Here is a 20,791-nt window from a genome sequence, read left to right on the forward strand (position 1 = left end):
AGTGCCTGGAACTCACTGACTTAAGACAGTAGAGCTCTTAGCTGTGTCCGTGAAGAGGTACGTGGCCAAGAGCTGAAAGGTGGGAGTAGACCAAGAATATTCCTATCATGGAGCTCAGAAACAGTGGGACGATTGGCCTCATTCCCTGTGGTAAATTTCTTTGATTGTATAAAGCTCTTCCCTGGTTGTTTACAGTAAATGTGTCACAATGTAGTAGGATCACTTCATGTTCTGGTCTGGAAATTCCGTTCCATTAGAACAAGGGTTTCCAACATTTTTATGCCATGGAGACCTACCATTAACTGAGTAGTCTGTAGCCCCAGTTTGGGAACCTGAATTATAGTCATAGAGCGCTACAGCACAGAACACAGGCCCTTCGTCCCATCCTGTCCATGCAGGACTGTTATCTTGCCGAGTCCCATTGACCCACACCTAGACCATAGCTCGCCCTAGCATATGATGGCTCTGGGCCTGTACTCGCGGGAGATTAGAAGAATAAGAAGGAATCTCATTGAAACCATTTGAATATTGAAAGGCCAAGATCGAGTGGAGGTGAAAAGGATGTTTCTGGTAGTGGGGGAGTCCAGAACAGAGAGCATAGCCTTAAAATAGCAGGACGTCGCTTTAGAATAGAAATGAGAAGGAATTTCTTTAGCCATAGATAGTGAATCTGTGGAACTCATAGCCACAGATGTCTGTTGAAGCCAAGTCATTGGGTATAATTAAAGTGGGGGTTGGTAGATACTGAATTAATAAGGGCATTAAAGGTATCAGGGAGAAGGCAAAAAAATGGGGCTTAGAGGGGAAATAAATCAGCCATGAACAGACTTGATGGGATGAATAGCCTAATTCTGTTCCTATGTCTTATGTTCTAAAAGTACTGGACATCGTGAAGTACTTGGGTGGAAGTTTGTTTCTTCTACAGTGAGTAATGATACACTTCATGAAAGTATGATGGAAAGAGATTTCATCAAATTGAAAGTGAATAATTTCTTGGAAATTAAAAAAAATAATTGTGGGGTTGTGGGGAAAGGAGGGAGGGGAGTCTAGAATCAGAGGGTACAGCCTCAGAATAGAGGGACATCCATTTAGAACAGAGATAAGGAGGAATTTATTTAGCCAGAGAGTAGTGAATCTGTGGAATTTATTGTCACAGACGGCTGCGGAAGCCAAGTCATTGGGTATAATTAAAGCAGGGGTTGATAGGTTCTTGTTTAGTAAGGGAAACACAAAGGGATCTTGATCAGCTGAATACATTGGCCAGGGAGTTTAATTTAGATCACCTTTTGAGAAGACCAGTGAGGATAGATCTTCCACAGAGAAACGCTGGGCCGAGGGGAGTGTTGTTTAACAGGGACGCAGGAGTACAAATACATGGTTCCCTCAATGTGGCATCACAGGTAGATAGGGCAGTGAAGATGGCTTTTGGCATGCTGGCCTTCATCAGTTAGGGCACAGAGTACAGAAGTTGGGGGTGTACAAGGCACTGATGTAGTCACATTTGGAACTGAACATAGTGTTCAGTTTTGGACACTCTGCTGTAGGAAAGAAGCCACTAAGCTGCAAGGATTACAGAGGAAATTTATGAGCTTGTGTTTGGAACTTGAGGAACTGAGCTATAGTGAGAGATTGAGTAGGTTTCGGCTTTACTCATGCAGAGTAGCAGAATGAGGAGTAATATAATAGAAATATATTAATTCATGAGGGACAGATTTTTTTCTTGCTTAGGGTTTTTTTTTAAAATCACCAAATTTTTTTCAATCTTTTAAATAATTTTTTTTCTTGAGACATTGTAAGTGTTGCTTACTTCGATGTACTCATGTAAATTTTGGATAATAATAATAAAAAGATTTGAAAAGAAAGAATAAGTTTGAGAGGGACATATATTTTTCTCTTTTCTTTCTCTCTCTCTCTCTCTGCACACAGGGTGTTCGGATGGTCTTTTTTTATTTTTAATGGATTCTATTGGGGTTCTTTGTTTCATGGCTGTCTGTGAGATGACGAATGTCAAGATTGTATTAAGTACTTTGATAAGTCCAAAGCAAAGAGTTTTTTTTTCCAGGGTTGGGGAAATCAAGAATTGAGGACCTGGGTTACATTTAGAGGGAACAGATTTAATAGAAACTTGAGCAGCCATTTTTCTCCACTCAGGTTGGTCCATCTACAAGATGAAAGGTCCTGGTGAAGGGTCTCAGCCCGAAATGTCGACTGTTCACTCTTTTCCATAGATGCTGCCTGGCCTGCTGAGTTCCTCCAGCGTTTTTGTGTGTGTTGCTTGGTCCATATACCGTGGGAGGAATGGTTGCATAGTGGTTAGCACAGCGCTATTTCAGCGCCAACAGCCCGGGTTCCAGTCGGAGTTTGTGTGTCCTCCTTGTGACCATGTAGGTTTCCTCCGGGTGCTCTGGTTTGCCCCCACATGCCAAAGACGTATGGGTCAGTAGGTTAATTGGTCACATACGTGTAACTGGGTGGCGTGGACTCACTGAGCCAGAAGGGCCTGTAACCGTGCTGTATCTCTAAAATAAAAATTACATGGAAGGAGCTGCCAGAAGAAGTGTTGAGGCGGGAATCATGAATCAATTTTATTATCACTGTTTTATATGACATGAAATTTGTTGTGTTGTGAAAAGACAGAAAATGACTATAAATTATAAATAGTGTAAGAGAAAGAGGAATTATGAGGTAATGTTCATAGACTTGGGCAGCTATATTACTGAGCAAAAGTACTGAGCATCCAAGATTATATTTATATGGTTTCAGATGGTCTGGCCTCCACAGAGCCCTGATCTCAACATCATCGAGGCTGTCTGGGATTACCCGGAGAGACAGAAGCAAGTGAGGCAGCCAAAGTCTGCAGAAGAATTGTGCGAAGTTCTCCAAGATGCTTGGGACAACCACTAGTTGATTTTCTTATAAAACTGCACGACAGCGTACTTAAGAGAATTGATTGCAGGTTTAAAGGCAAAGGCTGGTCACACCTAATACCGATTGGATTTAGTTTTCTTTTCCTGTTTACTGCTCTTTATAGTAATTTTTTTTGAGATATGGAAACTTTTCAGTTCATTATTTTTGAAAGCATCTTCACTTTAAATAGTTTTTTTACATGTGCCTAAGAGTTTTGCACAGTACTATACATGGAAAGATTGAGAGGGATATGGGCAAACACAAACAAATGAGACTTGCTTATATGGGAACCTTGTTTGGCATGGACTGGTTTGGGGGGGGGGGATGTGTGTGTGTCTCTCTCTCAATGGTTCTATCTCCAGCCCCAATTGCCATTGAGAAATAAGCAGCATCATTCTGCATCGCACCTGCAAACGTCACAACATTAGGAAGGGAACGCTTCCGAGGTTACAGACCTGATATGGAAAGTCCACCTTGGTGCCAGGGCGTCCGTAATAGCGCAACCGGGACTTGTACATCACGCGGACCAGAAGGTGGGGAAACTCGAATCTCGTCGTCCAAGTCCTGGCCAAGTGCTGGAGAGAGATGAATCTGCAACCTGCCGGTGAACAAGGAAAATAAAGTACCAATCCATTTTGATAACAATGAACCGAATTTTTAGTAACCTGCTTTGAAGTGTTTCTAAATGATCAGATTCACGATTACCTGGACAAATAGCAGATCATTAGATATAGGAGCAGAATCAGGCCATTGGACTCATGAGTCTGCTTTGCCATTTAATCACGGGCTAATTTTTTTTTGAACCCCCAATTCTCTTGCCTTTTCTTATAACCCTTAACTCCTTTGCCAATCAAGAACCTGTTGAGATTTGCCTCAAGTACATCCAATGACTTGGTCTTGAACGCCCTCTGTGGCAACAAATTCTACAGATTCACCATCTTCACTGAAGAAATTCCTCATCTGTTCTAAAGGGATGTCCCTTTCTTCCAGGGGTTTCCAACCTGGGGTCCACAGACCTCTCACTTAATGGCAGGGGTCAATGGCATAAAAAAATGTTGGGAACCCCTGCTTTATTCTGAGGCTGTCTCTTGCTGACGGAAGCTCTATCCAGGCCAATTTCTGAAAGAATTCAATGAGATCTCAACCCACACCGCACCCCCTCCAACCCATCCAGCTGAATATCTTTGATCAGAGACAGTCAGCATGAGTTTGGGAAGCTTGAGAAAGCCATGAGGCAGATTATTGTGGGAGATGAAAAATCAAAGAACTACAAGTGCTGGAAGTCTGAAAGAATAACAGAAAAATGCTGGAAACACTCAGGAAGTCAGACAGGATCTGAGGGAAAAGGAACAGTTCATGTTTCAGGTTCAGGAGCCATCGCCAGAACAGGAAGAGGGAGATAAAAAAGCACAGAAGAGATTCTGTAGATGCTGGAAATCCACAGTAACACACATACAAAATGCTGAAGGAACCCAGCAAATATGGAGCCGAATAAACAGTGGGGATTTCAGGCCGAGGCCCTGCATTAGGACTGGAAAGGTGGGGGAAGGTGAAGGAATACAAGCTGGAGGGTGATAGGTGATGCCAGGTGAGGGGGAAGGTCGTGGGTGAGATGATGTCAGAAGCTAAGAGGTGATAGGTGGAAAAGGTAAAGGGCTGAAGAAGGAGGAATCTGATAGGAGAGGACAGTGGACCATGGGAGGAAGGGGGAGAGGAGCATCAGATGGAGGTGAGCTGAGAAAAGATGGCAGCTGAGAAAAGAAGAGGTGATAGGGGAGAAAGAGTGGAAAATGGAAGAAGAGGGAAGGAAGTGGGGTAAAAATTACCAGATGTTAAGAGAGATTGATGCTTATGCCATCAGGTTGGAGGCTACTAAATACGAGTTGCTGCTTCTCCAGCCGGAGAGAGGCCTGATCATGGCAATCGACTATCTATTCATTCCCATGGATGCAGCCTGACCTGCTGAGTTCCTCCAGCGTTTTGCAAGTGTTGCTTGGGAAAAACAAGCTAGTTTTCGGTAGTAGAGAAGATGGGAGAGGGACGGAGAAAACAAAGGGAATACCTGTGATAGGGTCAGACTAGTTAGGTTAATAGGAGCAGTTGGAGTAAATAGTAACAAGCACATGATACTTCTAATTCTGTGTAATCTGCTCTTAATAGTGAGACTGAGGGACATGCCAGGCAAGCTAGATAAAGATAATGAGGCCCTCTGTTGGTCAGGGTCAACCATGGATGTTGTGTCCTAGCTGTCTCGTGATACGCAAGCCAGGGCAGTACGATATGTAGAGCAAGCTATTACCCAGGCATTCAGCTTCCTCTCCCCAAAGGAACAGTAGAGACTGATGCAGTTTGGCCCCAGAGACATCGCAGGAGTTATCAGTCAGTGTTGAATTCAATGTAGGATTCCAACTGCAGATTATTTCTCAGGGTTTTCCTTTCTCGTGAGTGGGTATAGCCACAAGGCAGCGGAGGTTTGAGATCAGAGTTTTCCTTCCCCTGGGTGAGCTGCCAATAACAGCTGATGAGCCCCGTCTGCCCAAAGAGACCGGTTTTAAGGCACCTGTAACCCGCCTTGCCCCTTCTCTAATCAGTAGAAATGGTTTCGCTGGGCTGAACAGCTAAGTCACACATAAAGGCCAGGAGCTGAACTTGGTTGTCAGAGGCTATTGAGGTGCAGGCCATTGGGAGAATTTACTAGACAGTGAGACTTTATCCGCGCTACCTCCACCAGCTATGACAACTTTAAGGAACGCGAGATAAAGAATATCAAAACCAAAATGATGATGGTCAGAAACGGTCAGTTCTGATGTAGACACAAAGAGTTACCTCAAATTGGAAAACTTGATAGTATGTGGAAGGTTGTCCAGAAGGAAGGTGAGGTGTTGCTGCTGAACTTGCTTTGGAACTCATTATAACAGCACAGAAAGGTACATACTGCATAGGTCAATATGAGTGTGGGATGGTGGGTAGCCGACAGCTCAGGGTTATTTCTGAGGACTGAAATCAGGTGCTCCAGGTTAGTCATGCTAACTCTAGTCCCTTTTTCACAAAATGCTGCAGGAACTCAGCAAGTCAGGCAGCATCTATGGAGAGGAATAAACAGTCACACAAGGAAATCTGAAGATGCTGGAATTTCAAGCAACACACATCAAAGTTGCTGGTGAATGCAGCAGGCCAGGCAGCATCTCTAGAAAGAGGTACAGTCGACGTTTCAGGCCGAGACCCTTCGTCAGGACTAACTGAAGGAAGAGCTAGTAAGAGATTTGAAAGTGGGAGGGGGAGGGGGAGATCCAAAATGATAGGAGAAGACAGGAGGGGGAGGGATAGAGCCAAGAGCTGGACAGGTGATAGGCAAAAGGGATACGAGAGGATCATGGGACAGGAGGCCCAGGGAGAAGGAAAAGGGGGAAATTATGAGATAAGGTGGGTGGTAATAGTCTTTTTCCCAGGGTAGTCCAAAACTAGGGGGCAGAGATTTAGGGTCAGTGGGGAAAGATTTAAGAAAGAACTGAAGAGCACCTTTTCACAGAGAGGGCAGTGAGTATATGGAATGTGTTAACAGAGTTAATGAAAGATTTATTTGTCACATGTACGTCGAAACACACAGTGAAATGTGTCATTTGCGACAACGATCAATGGGGTCCAAGGATGTGATGGGATGCGTCCACAAGTGTAACCATGCATCCAGTGCCAACATAGAAGCCCTCAACTTATGAACCCTTACTATCATTTACATTTTTGGAATGTAAGAGGAAACCCGCGTGGTCACGGGGAAAATGTACAGACGTCTTACAGACAACGGCGGGATTCGAATCAATAATGTGTTACACTAGCCACCATGCTGCCATGCCATAGGTACAATGGTGTCAGTTAAGAAGCACTTGGAGGGGTACATGCAGAGGAAAGGCATGGAGGGGTAGGGGCCAAACACAGGAAATTGGGACAGTCTGGGTGTGCACCACGGTCAGCAAGGACTGGATGGGCCGAACAGCCTATAACCGGGCTGTATTGCTCTTTTACTCTATCACAAGTCAGACTTACCATGGAAGGGAACCTCTGAGGCAGGAAGTCGATTGGCGTTCCATTCTGCACCACAGGGGTCGGTGTTATTCCACAAGGGTAAATAGTGGGTCCTCCCACCCCTCAGCGGGGCTTTCGACTGCAGGGTGGTTATCAGATCCCGTCCTCTCTGGCTGGTGGTGAGGTCGCGGAGGGACGCGGCGCTGAGGGCACCGAGGTCCACCTGGCCAGCGTGCTCGCCGCCGCCGGCCTCCAGCTCCAGCTCCTCGATCTGCAGGAAGCAGTGGCCCAGCCTCTTCTCATCGTACACCAGGCGGCAGCGGGTCAGGCGGACCCCGCAGCCGGCTCGCAGGCGGTTCTGCTGCACCAGTGGGTTCAGCCCCGGCGACAGGTGACCCTTCACCCGACAGGAGCCGTCAGTCACAGTCACGTCGTACAGGTAGCCGGGGGGATGCTCGCCACCGCTTTCACTGGCTGGTTCTCCCAGGTAACGGTGGACAGCCAATACATAAAGAAACTCGGAGATACCCGCCGACCTCGGGGTGACAGAGGATAGGAGGTGCAGGAGGAATCTGGAGATGCTGGAGGAACGTCCTTGATACGCAGCAGACTCGGATGTATCACTGGAAGATGAATCGGTGCACAAATGTGCTGACATCACCTAGGAGGACATATCAATTCAGTTACAAAGAAGGCACAACAGCGGCTCTATTTCATTAGGAGTTTGTGGAGGTTTGGTATGTCACCAAAGGCACTTGCAAATTTCTACAGATGTACCATGGAAAGCATTTTAACTGCCTGCATCACCATCTGGTATGGGGTGTGTCTACTGCACAGGATCAAAATCAGCTGCAGAAAGTTGTAAACTCATCCAACGCCATCCTGGGCACTAGTCTCCATAGTATCCAGAACAATTTCAAGCAGCTAGGCCTCAAAAAGGGGATATCTATGGTTTAGGACCCCCATCACCAAAAGCATGCCCTCTTCTCGTTGCTACCATCAGAGAGAAGGTATCTGAAGGCACACACACGCAATGATTCAAGAACAGCTTCTTCCCCTCTGTCATTAGATTTCTCAATGGACACTGAAACCAAGAACGCTACCTCACTACTTTTTCCCCCTCTTTTTGCTTGACTTCTTTAATTTAACTTTAAAAAATATATACTTACAGTAATTTAGTTTTTTTAAATATTGCAATGTACTGCTGCATAACAACACATTTCATGACATTTGCCAGTGATTCTGAGAAACAAGTTTGGATCACGACAGTGGTACTTTGGAGGGAATTATTCCTCTGAGCTACAATCACTGTTCCCTCTAAGCTGCGTGGATGTGTGGCCACGTAGTAACTGAAGTGTTCCCGCGCCCATAGCCTTTGTTGTCATGTAGCTGGAATTTTCTTTTATATAATGTTAATATAATTTTGAAATCTATGTTATTATAAATGTGATACACACCATAGTTACCATAATACACCATTATGTTTTATTATTATATAAAAGAAGTTCCCACTGCAAGGCAATAAAGGCTATGTGCGTGGGAGCATTGCAGTTACTGCGTGGCTGCACACCTGCGCAGCTTAGAGGGAACAGTGCCTGCAATGAACAACAGAATAGGGAAGATGACTGCAATTCGCAGAGTGGACATCAAGGCAGAGATCGGTACTATAACTCAGACACTGAACATTAGAATGGTATTGTTCGCGAGAACCAGCATAAACCAAGACCCTACCTATCCATCGTATTCTCTCTTCTCCCCCTCTTGCAGAAGATACAAAAGTTTGATTGAACTCATACACTGCCGGGTTCAAGGACAGATCTGTTAAACGACTTGAATGGGCCTCTTGTACAGTAAGATGTGCGTGACAATCTACCTCATCAAGAACTGACCTGACAATCTACCCCATCAAGAACTTTGCACCTTAGTATCTGTATGGAAGGCATGCAAAACAGTTACTCGCAGGATGTGAGTGCATGTGACTATAATAAACCAATTACCGACACGCACACTAAACATTAGAATGGAGAATCCGGGAAAAAAAATAACAAAACTCTACGGGTCAGGCTGCATCTCTGGGGGGTGGGGAGGGAAAAAGAATCTAGACAGGAAACACCCATTGTCCATTTCCCAACGCAGATGCAGCCTGAACCGCCGAGTCTCTGCAGAGTGCGACCGTTAGGATGAGCTTGTCACTGAACGTGAGGATGCGATTTGTAATTGCAGTTCACACTGAACCCTCGGGTGGGATTGTCGGCCGACAGCACTGAACGTTAAAATGAGACCGCGACGGGACGCACCGTGAACCCCCAGATGGGACTGTCACTCACCATTAGGAGGGGTTTGTCAAACTGAATATTAGGATGAGAGTCATTACTAAAACTCACAGTCTTAAACACGTTCACCTCCTGATCAGCCCCAATATTCATTCCTCATTGACGTTTGCATTCTAACGACAGAAGTCGAATATTTGTGTTTAGTGGTCGAATGCGCGAACCGGAGAAGGAACCAATAAGAAGCAGCTTTACTAAAGACAAAAGTACGGAGCCAATAATCGTACCCGATACTATGTTTCAAATCACACATTTAACGTAGACAAATGAATAGAGTATTAAAGGAGCCTTCCCTTAAAGGAACTGGTGAAGCTGTTCAAGTGTTGATAATTTTGTTTTGTCGACGTTTATTAGCTGTTTGTTATTAATTAGCCAACGATCCGGGTAGTTTGGGGTGAGTCGTGGGCATTTGTTACCGGAGTTGTTTGCATTTTAAAGTTAAAAAACTGTACAGCTTAGATGCTGCAATAAAGTGCCCGCAAGCGAATTCCGCTGTTACTCTTCGCCCGGTTCAGTGGCGACCCGGTTAGTTGTACGAAGGGCAGTCAATTGGGCCGACTCCTCGGGAAGGGCACCCGCTGGAGACGGAGACCCCAAATCATCGCAACCTCCGGCACGTAGATGGGAATTTACCTTAGCGCATGTTACGGGGCTGAGCTCCGAATGGAATCATTAACTGAACATTGCAATTGGTTTATTATTGTCATGTATACTCCGAGGTACCGTGAACAACTTGCCTTGCATACCGTTAAAATCACAGTGTATCGAGGCAGTGCAATGCAAAATAAAATACAGTTACAGAGGGAGAGGGAGAGAGAATATCCGAGGCGAGTTCGGTCTCTGTGTTTACTTCCTTCGATTATTCCCTTCTACTGACCTGCGGCGACCCAATGCAGAGTCTACTGATAATCCCTTTTGCCTATCACCTGTCCAGCTCTTGGCTCCATCCCTCCCCCTCCTGTCGTCTCCTATCATTTTGGATCTCCCCCTCCAACTTTCAAATCCCTTACTCACTCTTCCTTCAGTTAGTCCTGACGAAGGGTCTCGGCCTGAAACGTCGACTGCACCTCTTCCTACAGATGCTGCTTGGCCTGCTGCGTTCACCAGCAACTTTTATGTGTGTTGCTTGAATTTCCAGCATCTGCAGAATTCCTGTTGTTTGGGTTTCTTCAGTATTTTGTGTGTGTTGCTTTGGATTTCCAGCATCTCCAGAATTTCTCATATTTTATTTGAATATTCTCTTCTGCTGTGGTCATTTGGTCACTACATTCGGAAATGTGAACCCATCTTTTTGTCACATAACGGGGCTACTCATGGGGCTCGGTGGGTTGAAGCATTCTTCCGTACTCTGACGGACTTCCCATTAGACTCAGTCCCATGTTGTCCAGTAGAGGAAGGACCCTGGACTGTGGCCTTTCTTCACAAAGCCTTTGCATTGGTTATATTTTATTATGAATCAAATTTATTGTTGAAATTACAAGAAAACCCTTCTACCTTGGAGTGCAGTTGCACGGTTCCCTGAAAGTGATGTCACGGAGACTGTAGTTGTATATGAGGATGTTTCTGGGACTCAAGGGATTGAGTTGTAGAGAGAGAATGAGCAGGTTGGGACAGTTTCATGGGAGTGCAGTAGAATAAGGCATGATCTTAAGGAGTCGTGTAAAATCATGAGGGGTATTCACTTATTCATTATGTGCCATGTTGTATGATGTGGCCGATTACGGTCCTTCCATGATCATAATTGTTCCTGGCATTTTTTTCCTACAGAAGTGGTTTGCCATTGCCTTCTTCTGGGCAGTATCTTAACAAGACAGGGTCCTCTCCCCACCCCACCCCACCCCAGCCATTATCAATACTTTTCAGAGGTTCACAAACACAAGAGATTCTGCAGATGATGGAAATCCAAAGCAACACACACAAAATGCTGGATGAACTCTGCAGGCCAGGCAGCATGTATGGAAAAGAATAAGTGGTCGATGTTTCGGGCCGAGACCCTTCTTCAGGACAGGAAAGGAAGGGGAGAAGTCAAAGTAAAAATGGGAAGATGGGGGGAGGTGAGGAAGAAGTACAAGATGGCAGGAAAGAGACAGGGCTGAAGTGAAGAGCTGGGAAACTTAATGCTAAAAGAGATGAAGGGCTGGAAAAGGGGGAATCTGATAGGAGAGGACAGAGACCATGGAAGAAGGGGTTGGGGCAGGAGAACCAGAAGGAAGTGATGGTAGGTAAGGTAAAAGGTGAGAGAGGGAAAGACGAACGGGGAATGGTGAAGGAGGGGCAATTACCAGAAGTTTGAGAAATTGATGTTCGTGCCATCAGGTTGGAGGCTATGCAGACAGAATATAAGGTGGTGCTCCTCCAACTTGAGTGTGGCCTCATTGTGGCAATAGAGGAAGCCAAGGACTGACAAGTCAGTATAGGAATGAGAAGTGGAGTTGAAATTGTTGCTACTGGGAGATCCCATTTTCTCTGAATGGAGCGTAGGTGCTCGGCAAAGCGGTCTCCCAATCTACGTCAGGTCTCATCGATATACTTTATAGGAGGCCACACCGGGAGCACCAGATACAGTAGATGACCCCAACTGACTCGTAGGTGAAATGTTGTCTCACCTGGAAGGACTGTTTGGGGCCCTGAATGGCAGTGAGGGAGGAGGTGTTAGGACAGTTGTGGCACGTGTTCTGCTTGCAAGGATAAATACCAGGTGGGAGATCAGTAGGGAGGGATGAATGGACAAGGGAGTCAAGGAGGGAGTGATCCCTGCAGGAAGTGGTAAGTGAGGGGGAGGGGGAAGGGATGTGATTGCACTGGAGAGGATGCAGAGGAGGCTCATTAGGAGATTGCCTGGCTTGAAGTTTCTCAGCCAGGAGGAGAGAATGAATAGCTGATGTTGTGTTCCTTGGATCGGACATCCTGAGTGGGGAGTATAGAATAATGAGAGGCATAGACAGCATCCGTGTTACAGTCGGTGCTGCTCTCCAGTGTTCGCTCGGCAGAAGGCAAATTGTATTGAAGAGCTTCAAGAACTCGGGAATTTGGACTTTATTTTTTGTGGGACTGTATTTTACTGCTGTTTTATATGTGTTACTGGTGCCTTGTGCTGTGTGTGACTGTTGGTACTGTGTTTTGCACCTTTTAAGGTATGTTGCATCCGGAATTTTCTGGTTAGCGGGTGATTTCCTTCCACGCCGCTTGGACGTATTGGGAAATCGTCTATGAGGCAAGTTACAGCAATGGTTTGCTATTGCCTTCTGCTGGGTGTTTTTTTTTTAAAAGTGATCACCAGCTCTTAACCCAGCATGGATGGAGAGCGTGCAAGGGTGCCGGCTGGAATTGAACTTGTGACCTCTCACCGCTGATGCCACTACGCCACCAGCTGGCTATTTTGCACCTTAGTCCCAGAGTAATGCTGTTTCATTTGGGTATATTTGTGGGTATTCATGAACAAGAGTTCTAGAAACATTTTCTTCAGCAGAGATGTATTTTAACAGAGAGGATGATATTAAGATATGGAGGAGAATATTTAGAGGGAGTTTGTCTAAGAAATCTTTCAACCATAAGAATTTTGAAATCTTGAACACAGGGAGTATTAATTCACATCGGGTATATTCAAATTGAAGTTGATAGGTCCTTGATTAATAAAGATATCAAAGGTTACAATGAGAAGGCTGGAGAATGGGGTTGAGTGGGATAATAAATCCGGTGAGTCGTCATGGTAACGTAGTGGTTAGCACACGCTTTACAGTGCAGGCGACCCAGGTTCAATTCTTGCCACTGCCTGTAAGTAGTTTGCATGTTTTCCCTGTGACCGCGTGGGTTTCCTCTGGGTGCTCCAGTTTCCTCCCATAGTCCAAAGATGTACCGGTTGGCAGGTTAATTCTTCATTGTAAGTTGCCCCGTGATTAGGCTAGGGTTAAATCGGGAGGCTGGAAGGACTGGACAGGCCCATTCTGTACTGTATCTCAATAAATAAATAAATCATCCATTGTGGAATGGCAGAGCAGATTCAATGGGATGAATGGCAGGTACTATCTCAATGCTTAAGATTATTTACATGAGCACTGAAATACGTTTTGGAAAATGGGATTGGTGTAGATGGCTGACAGAAACATAGTGACCCGAAGAGCCTCTTTCTCTGCTGTCTGACTCCATGGTTCCTGTTCTACTGTGTGATTTCTGAGACCTGTTTCACACACAGTAGGCAGCTTACGGTAACTATGCGGTATAGTAGTATAGCTGTTAGCGTGACACTTTACCATGCCAATGAGTTTGATCAGGGTTCAGTTCTCACGACTCGTTGGGGTTAAATTGTGGGCACGCTATGTTGAAGCTGCAAGTGTGCTGCTTGCAGCTGCTCTCCAGCACAACCTCAGGTTGTGTTGATCATTGGCACAAAACACTACATTTCATTCAATGCTTTGATACAAATGTGACAACTAAAGCTAGCTATTTCTCTTTAAAAGTAAGGGACTAGAAATATACTACAATAATTTCTGCATAAATCCTCTTATTGACTATGAGGATGAGTGAGCCAAGTTCAGTGTTCCCATTTTCTCCCCCACCTCCCCCCCAGTGATGGGCTGTTTACCCTCTGCTCGATATCTTGGGCAGGCCACATTGATGCACACCAACCTTTTAACCTACTCGAAGTTCAACTCTAACCCTTCCCTCTATTTTTTTATCTTTCATGTGCCTATTAAATGCCCTTGAAGTATCTGCATCTACCACGATTCATGGCACCGTGTTCTACGACACGCTGTTACTTTTTAAAAAACTACCTTTGACATTCCTTGTACGCTTTCCTCCAATCACTTTAAAATTATGCCCCCTCGTATTAGCTGTTTTTACCCCGGGAAGAAGTCTCTGGCTGTTCACTGGATCTAGTCGTCTTATTTATTGATTTTTTTGAGATACAGTGTGGAAAAGGCATTTCCAGCCCTTCGAGCCATGCTGTCCAGCAATCCCCAAATTTAATCCTAAACTAATCATGGGACAATTTACAAAGACCAATTAACCTGCCAACCTGTACATCTTTGAAATATCAGAGGAAATCAAAGCACCAAGAGGAAACCCATGCGGTCACGGGTAGAATGTGCAAACTCCTTACTGGCAGCAGTGGACTCAGCTTGCACACCTCTATCAATTACGAACGAACTAAAGAAAATATTTTAGGATGTCCCCACTGACTCCTGGGAATCTCTAGCCAACAATCTCTAAAATGGAAAAGGAATATTTTGGATGGTGTTGTGAACACTTGCAGCATTGCAATAGGAGCACGGGAGTGGGGAGGGTGCTGAAATAAATGAATCTTCTCCTAAGTTGGCCCCACCCCATTTTGCTGAATCTATGGTTCCCACATAGGCCTCATTGGACAGCTGAGAATCTGCACCAGAAAGATGACCCCATAGTTAAGAGGCCAGTCAACTTAACTATCAGAATCAGATTTATTTTAACAGGCATACTCTCAGTGGCCACTTTATTAGGTACAGGAGATATTTGTGGTCTGCTTTTGTAGGCCATCTACTTCAGGGTCTGGTGTGTTGTGCATTTGAAATTGCTGTTTTGTACACCATTTTGTACAAAAAAGATGCTGTTTTGTACACCATTCATGCAACATGCCTTTGTTTGAGTTTCTATTGCCTTCCTGTCGGCTTGAAACAGTCTGACCATTCTCCTCTTAACACCTCTCACTAACGTGGTATTTTTGCCCACAGCACAGCTGCTGACAGTATGTTTTTTGTTTTTTGCACCATTCTCTGTCAACACTAGAGAAATCTGTATGGGGAAACTCCCAGGAGATCAGCAGTATCTGCGATACTCAGGCCACACCATCTGACACCAATGATCTTTGATTGATTTGTTTTTCAAATCTTTTTATTATGTTTCCAAAATAAACACGAGTACATCGAAGTAAACAACACTTACAATGTCTCAAGAAAAAAAACATTATATAAAGATTGAAAACATCTTGTGATGAAAAAAAAATCCTACTAAGCAAGAAAAGTGGGAAAAAAGAAAAATCCCATTAGGTGTTAGGAGCCATCTGTCATATACAAAGCTTCTAAAGATAAACATCAAACCACCATCAAAAAAGAAAGTACCAAAAAAAAATTTACAATTAGGTCGTGGAGAGTCCATCAATTAACTCAAATGATAATAATGAGCAAATGAACCCCACCTTTTCTCAAAATCAAACATAGGTTCAAAAGTTCGACTTCTAATTTCCTCCAAACTAAGACATAGCATCACTTGAGAGAACCATTGTGACAAAGTGGGAGCCGTTGTATCCTTCCACTTCAACACTCCTAGCTATCAATGTAATAAATGCAATAATATGTTGGTCAGACACAGAGATACCATGGACATTTTGAGGAATTATTCCGAAAAGCACAGTTGATTTGTTAGGTTGTAAGTTAATTTTAAGTGCTTTAGTAATTGTCGAAAAAACTGACTTCCAGAACTCTTCCAGTATAGAGCAAGACCAAAACATGTGTGTCTGTGTAGCTATCTCAGTTTTACATCTATCATAATAACTATCAACATTAGGGAATATTTTAGACAATCTCTCCTTCGTCAAATGGTAACGATGTACAACTTTAAATTGAATCAGTGAATGACTAGCACAGATCGAAGAAGAGTTAACCAACTTCAAAATTCGCATCCAATCTTCTGTTGTAAAAGTCAAATTGAGTTCCTTTTCCCAATCTTGTTTAATCTTAAATAAAGGACGCTTATCCCATTGTAATAGTAAATTATAAATTCTTCCAATGGAAGGGTTCATACTCATAATAGTATCTAACATCCAAAATGTAAGGAAAATTATTACTTAAATATTTTTGTAAGAAATGTCTAAGTTGGAGATATTGTAAAAAGTGAGAGTATGGAAGAGAATATTTATCAACTAATTGTTCAAAGGACATCAGTCTACCTTCTTTAAATAAATCCCCCCAAAAAATACCTTTATTTTTCCAAAGTAAAAAAATTGAATCACTCAAGGAAGGCTTAAAAAAGTAGTTTCGATAAATTAAACTACAAAGCTTAAATTTTTTAAGATTAAAATAATTGCGGAACTGAAGCCAAGTTTGTAAAGAATGCTTAATCACAGGGTATAAGTTTAAATTAGCAACTTTAGCTAATTGTATAGGCAAGGTAGCTCCCAATAACGAAGTTAAATAATACTGCTTTACAGCTTTCAATTCCAAATCTACCCAGATAGGCCGATCCTTCTTATCAACCCAATATAACCAAAAGGACATGTATCGCACATTAACAGCCCAGTAATACATTCTTAAATTAGGCAACTTTTTCAACTTCTGTAAATGATATTTACTAATTCTTGGTCTTTTATTATTCCAGATAAAAGATAAAATAATAGAATCAATCCAGTCAAAAAACTTCTTAGTCAAAAAAAACAGATATTCTGAAATAGATACAAAAATTTTTGTAGAATCATCATTTTGACTATATGGATGTGACCAACAAGTGAAAATGTAAGTGGACTCCATCTGCTAAGTAAATATTTCATAGAGCCTAACAAAGGAACAAAATTGGCTTTATAAAGATCCTTATATTTTTTAGTGATTGTGACACCTAAATAACTAAAAGAATCTGTGACTTTGAAAGGAGTATTGTCATACATAGAAACGGATTCATTTATAGGAAACAATTCACTTTTACTAAAATTTATTTTATATCCTGAAAATGCTCCAAGTTCATTAAATAATTTTAACAAGGCAGGAATAGATTCCTCAGGATTTGATATTTAAAACAAATAAATCATATGCATAAAGAGAAATCTTATGAATGGTCTCATTCACATAAATCCCATAAATATTTCTAGCTTCACGGACACCAACAATCTTTCCACGGTGAAAGTCACTTAGATCACATTTCTTCCTCATTCTGATGTTTATACTGAACAACAACTGAACCCCTTGACCATATTTGCATACTTTTATCCGTTGAGTTGCTGCACATGGTTGGCTGATTAAATTTTTGCATTAATGAACAGGTGCACAGTTGTCCCTAATAAAGTGGCCGCTGAGTGTGTGACGTGGAATTTGTTGCTTAGCCAAAGCAATTAGACTTGTCATAAGTTAGTAGAATTGTTCAGTAAGATGTGAGGTAATGAATAAACAATTAGTATTTGTTTATCATTGTCACATGCACTGAGTACAGTAGGTGCTTATCTAGCAAACTGTTATACAGATCAGATCATGACACAACATGCAGAATAACATGGAAAAACTACTGAAAAAGTGCAGTACAGGTGAACGATAAAGTGCCAGATCATAATGAGGTAGATAAGGTCGATTTATTCTCAGAAAATCTTAAATCACAGCCTTGGCTTGCCTGGATGAACATGTGCTCTGTAAATTAGGTCATCCAATTTGCTGCCGTATCCTGTGGCAAGTTCTGTACAATTTCCTGAATTGTCCCCCGCCCCCCCCAGAACCGGCGATACCTCCCCCAATGTCCACAGTCTGGATCGGCCTCTGTTTGGGAGGTCTGCCCCTGCGCCGCGGTGCCTGAGCCTGGACCGGCTGCGCCAAGTCCACATGGGCCGGTTTGAGTCGGTCCACCGTGAAAACCTCCTCTCTCCCCCCAATGTCCAGCACGAACGTGGACCCATTGTTCCTGATCACCTTAAACGGCCCCTCATGGGGCCGCTGTAGCGGTGCCCGGTGTCCGCCCCATCGTACAAAAAGAAACTTACAGTTCTGCAGGTCTTTGGGTACGCAGGTCGGGCTCTGTCCGTGCTGCGAAGTGGGTATGGGGGCCAGGTTACCGAGCCTCTCCCGTAGTCTGTCCAGGACTGCTGTGGGTTCTTCCTCTTGCCCCCTTGGGGCTGGTATGAACTCTCCTGGGACGACCAGGGGTGCGCCGTACACCAACTCGGCCGACAAGGTGTGCAGATCCTCTTTGGGCGCCGTGCGGATTCCGAGCAGGACCCAGGGAAGCTCGTCCACCCAGTTAGGCCTCTCCAGGCGGGCCATGAGAGCCGACTTCAGGTGACGGTGGAAGCGCTCCACTAGTCCGTTCGACTGTGGGTGGTAGGCAGTTGTGTGGTGTAGCTGAGATCCTAAAAGGTTGGCCATAGCCGACCACAGGCTGGAGGTGAACTGGGCTCCCGTCAGAGGTAATGTGGGCCGGTACCCCAAAGCAGGCTACCCAGGTTGCGATCAGTGCTCGGGCGCAGGATTCGGAGGTGGTGTCGGTGAGCGGGACTGCCTCTGGCCATCTGGTGAACCGGTCTATCATAGTTAGGAGGTACCGCGCTCCTCGTGACACTGGCAGGGGCCCCACGATATCCACATGGATGTGGTCGAACCTCTGGCGGGTGGGTTCGAACCGCTGCGGCGGAGCCTTGGTATGCCGCTGCACCTTGGCCGTTTGGCACTGCATGCACGTTTTGGCCCATTCACTGACCTGTTTACGAAGCCCATGCCACACAAACCTGTTGACGACCAGCCGGACGGTTGTCCTGATGGAGGGGTGCGCTAAGTTGTGAATGGACTTGAAAACCCGCCGGCGCCAGGCTGCTGGGACGATGGGGCGGGGTTGGCCGGTAGCTACGTCACATAGTAGGGTCCTCTCACCTGGGCCTGCGGGGAGGTCTTGGAGCTGTAAACCGGAGACTGCAGTCCTGTAACTGGGGATCTCAGCGTCTGCCTGCTGTGCCTCTGCCAGCGCTGCATAGTCCACCCCCTGGGACAGGGCCTGTATGGTAGGTCTGGAAAGTGCGTCCGCCACGACGTTGTTCTTTCCAGAGACATGCCGGATGTCCGTCGTCTACTCGGAGATGTAGGACAGATGTCGCTGCTGGCCGGACGACCAGGGGTCGGACACCTTCATGAACGCAAAGGTAAGCAGTTTGTGGTCTGTGAACGCGGTGAAGGGCCTACCTTCTAAGAAGTACCTGAAATGCCCAATTGCCAGGTATAGTGCCAATAGCTCCCGGTCGAAAGCACTGTATTTGAGTTCAGGTGGTCGTAGGTGTTTGCTGAAGAACGCCAGGGGTTGCCAGCAACCCTCGATGAGTTGTTCCAGCACTCCACCGACTGCTGTGTTGGATGCGTCCACAGTGAGGGCAGTAGGAACGTCCGTTCTGGGGTGCACTAGCATCGCGGCGTTTGCCAAGGCTTCTTTGGTTTTAACGAAAGCGGTTGCAGCCTCTTCGTCCCAGGTAATGTCCTTGCCCTTATCCGACATTAGAGTGAACAGGGGGCGCATGGTTCGGGCTGCTGAGGGGAGGAAACAGTGGTAGAAATTCACCATACCCACGAATTCCTGCAGACCTCTGATTGTGTTGGGTCGGGGGAAGTTGCGGACCGCGTCTACCTTGGCGGGCAGCGGGGTTGCCCTGTCTTTAGTAATCCTGCGGCCCAGGAAGTTGATGGTATCGAGTCCGAACTGGCATTTGGCTGGGTTGATTGTAAGGCCGAATTCGCTCAGGCGGGAGTAGAGCTGGCGGAGGTGGGACAGATGCTCCTGCCGACTACTGCTGGCTATGAGGATGTCGTCCAAATAGATGAATGCAAAGTCCAGGTCGCGTTCCACCGTGTCCATTAGCCGCTGGAAAGTTTGTGCGGCATTCTTTAGAGCAAATGGCATTCGGAGGAATTTGAAAAGTCCGAACGGGGTGATAAGTGCTGTTTTGGGGATGTCGTCCAGATGTACAGGGATTTGATGGTATCCCCAGACGAGGTCTACCTTGGAAAAGATCCTTGCGCCATGTAGGTTTGCTGCAAAGTCTTGAATGTGCGGCACAGGGTAGCGGTCTGGCGTTGTAACCTCGTTCAGTCTGCGGTAGTCACCACATGGTCTCCAGCCCCCCGTTGCCTTGGGCACCATGTGCACCATGTGCTTGTCCGGGGGAAGCCTTCGAGCACGGGCGTGGAGGGGTGGTCCCTGGGTCGGGATGTGGTGCTGTACTCCGTGTCTGGGCATGGCTGCCGTGAACTGCGGTGTCAGTACTGATGGGAAATCCACCAGGACCCTGGTGAATTCATCGTTGGACAGCGTGATGGAGTCCAGGTGTGGGGCTGGCAACTTTGCTTCACCCAGGGAGAACGTTTGAAAAGTCTTGGCGTGGACTAATCGCTTCCCTTGCAGGTTGACCAGCAGGCCGTGGGCTCGTAGAAAATCTGCCCCCAGCAGTGGTTGGGCCACGGCGGCCAGTGTGAAGTCCCACGTGAACCGGCTGGAGCTGAACTGTAGCCGCACTGTGCGGGTGCCATAGGTTCGTATTGTGCTGCCATTTGCGGCCCTCAGGGTGGGTCCTGGTTCTCTGTTGCGGGTGTCGTAACTCGTTGGAGGTAAGATGCTGATCTCCGCTCCGGTGTCGACCAAAAAGCGGCGTCCCGACTGCTTGTCCCAGACGTACAGGAGGCTGTCCTGATGGCCAGCCGCCGTAGCGTTTCCCGGGAATTTGCAGGGTGGTCTACAGCGGCAGGCCTCTGTGTCCTGCCGCTGGTGGTAGAAGCACCATTGCTCGTTGGGCTCCTCACTCCCGTCGCCAGGTTTTGTAGGCTCTGCTG

At 45.6% G+C, this 20,791-nt stretch overlaps 1 protein-coding gene across 3 annotated transcripts in view; it reads right to left on the reverse strand.

The window, feature by feature from the left end:
- Nucleotides 1-9,440, reverse strand: part of LOC134353157 (RPA-related protein RADX-like) — a 66,222-nt gene extending 56,782 nt beyond the window's left edge. Inside the window, exons 1-3 of one of the 3 annotated variants that reach the window (XM_063061132.1) lie at nucleotides 9,312-9,440; nucleotides 6,949-7,588; nucleotides 3,363-3,505 (exon numbers count right to left, since the gene is read on the reverse strand). In XM_063061132.1, the coding sequence (XP_062917202.1) occupies nucleotides 3,363-3,505; nucleotides 6,949-7,588; nucleotides 9,312-9,353 (825 nt within the window). In that variant the 5' untranslated portion in view covers nucleotides 9,354-9,440. Of the gene's footprint in view, nucleotides 1-3,362; nucleotides 3,506-6,948; nucleotides 7,589-9,254 lie in introns of all 3 variants that reach the window. The other 2 variants (XM_063061131.1, XM_063061133.1) reach the window with 2 other exon arrangements.
- Between the last annotated feature and the right edge of the window lie 11,351 nt (nucleotides 9,441-20,791).

This window comes from Mobula hypostoma, chromosome 10 (assembly GCF_963921235.1).
Source record: "Mobula hypostoma chromosome 10, sMobHyp1.1, whole genome shotgun sequence".
NCBI classification, from domain to species: Eukaryota; Metazoa; Chordata; class Chondrichthyes; order Myliobatiformes; family Myliobatidae; genus Mobula; species Mobula hypostoma.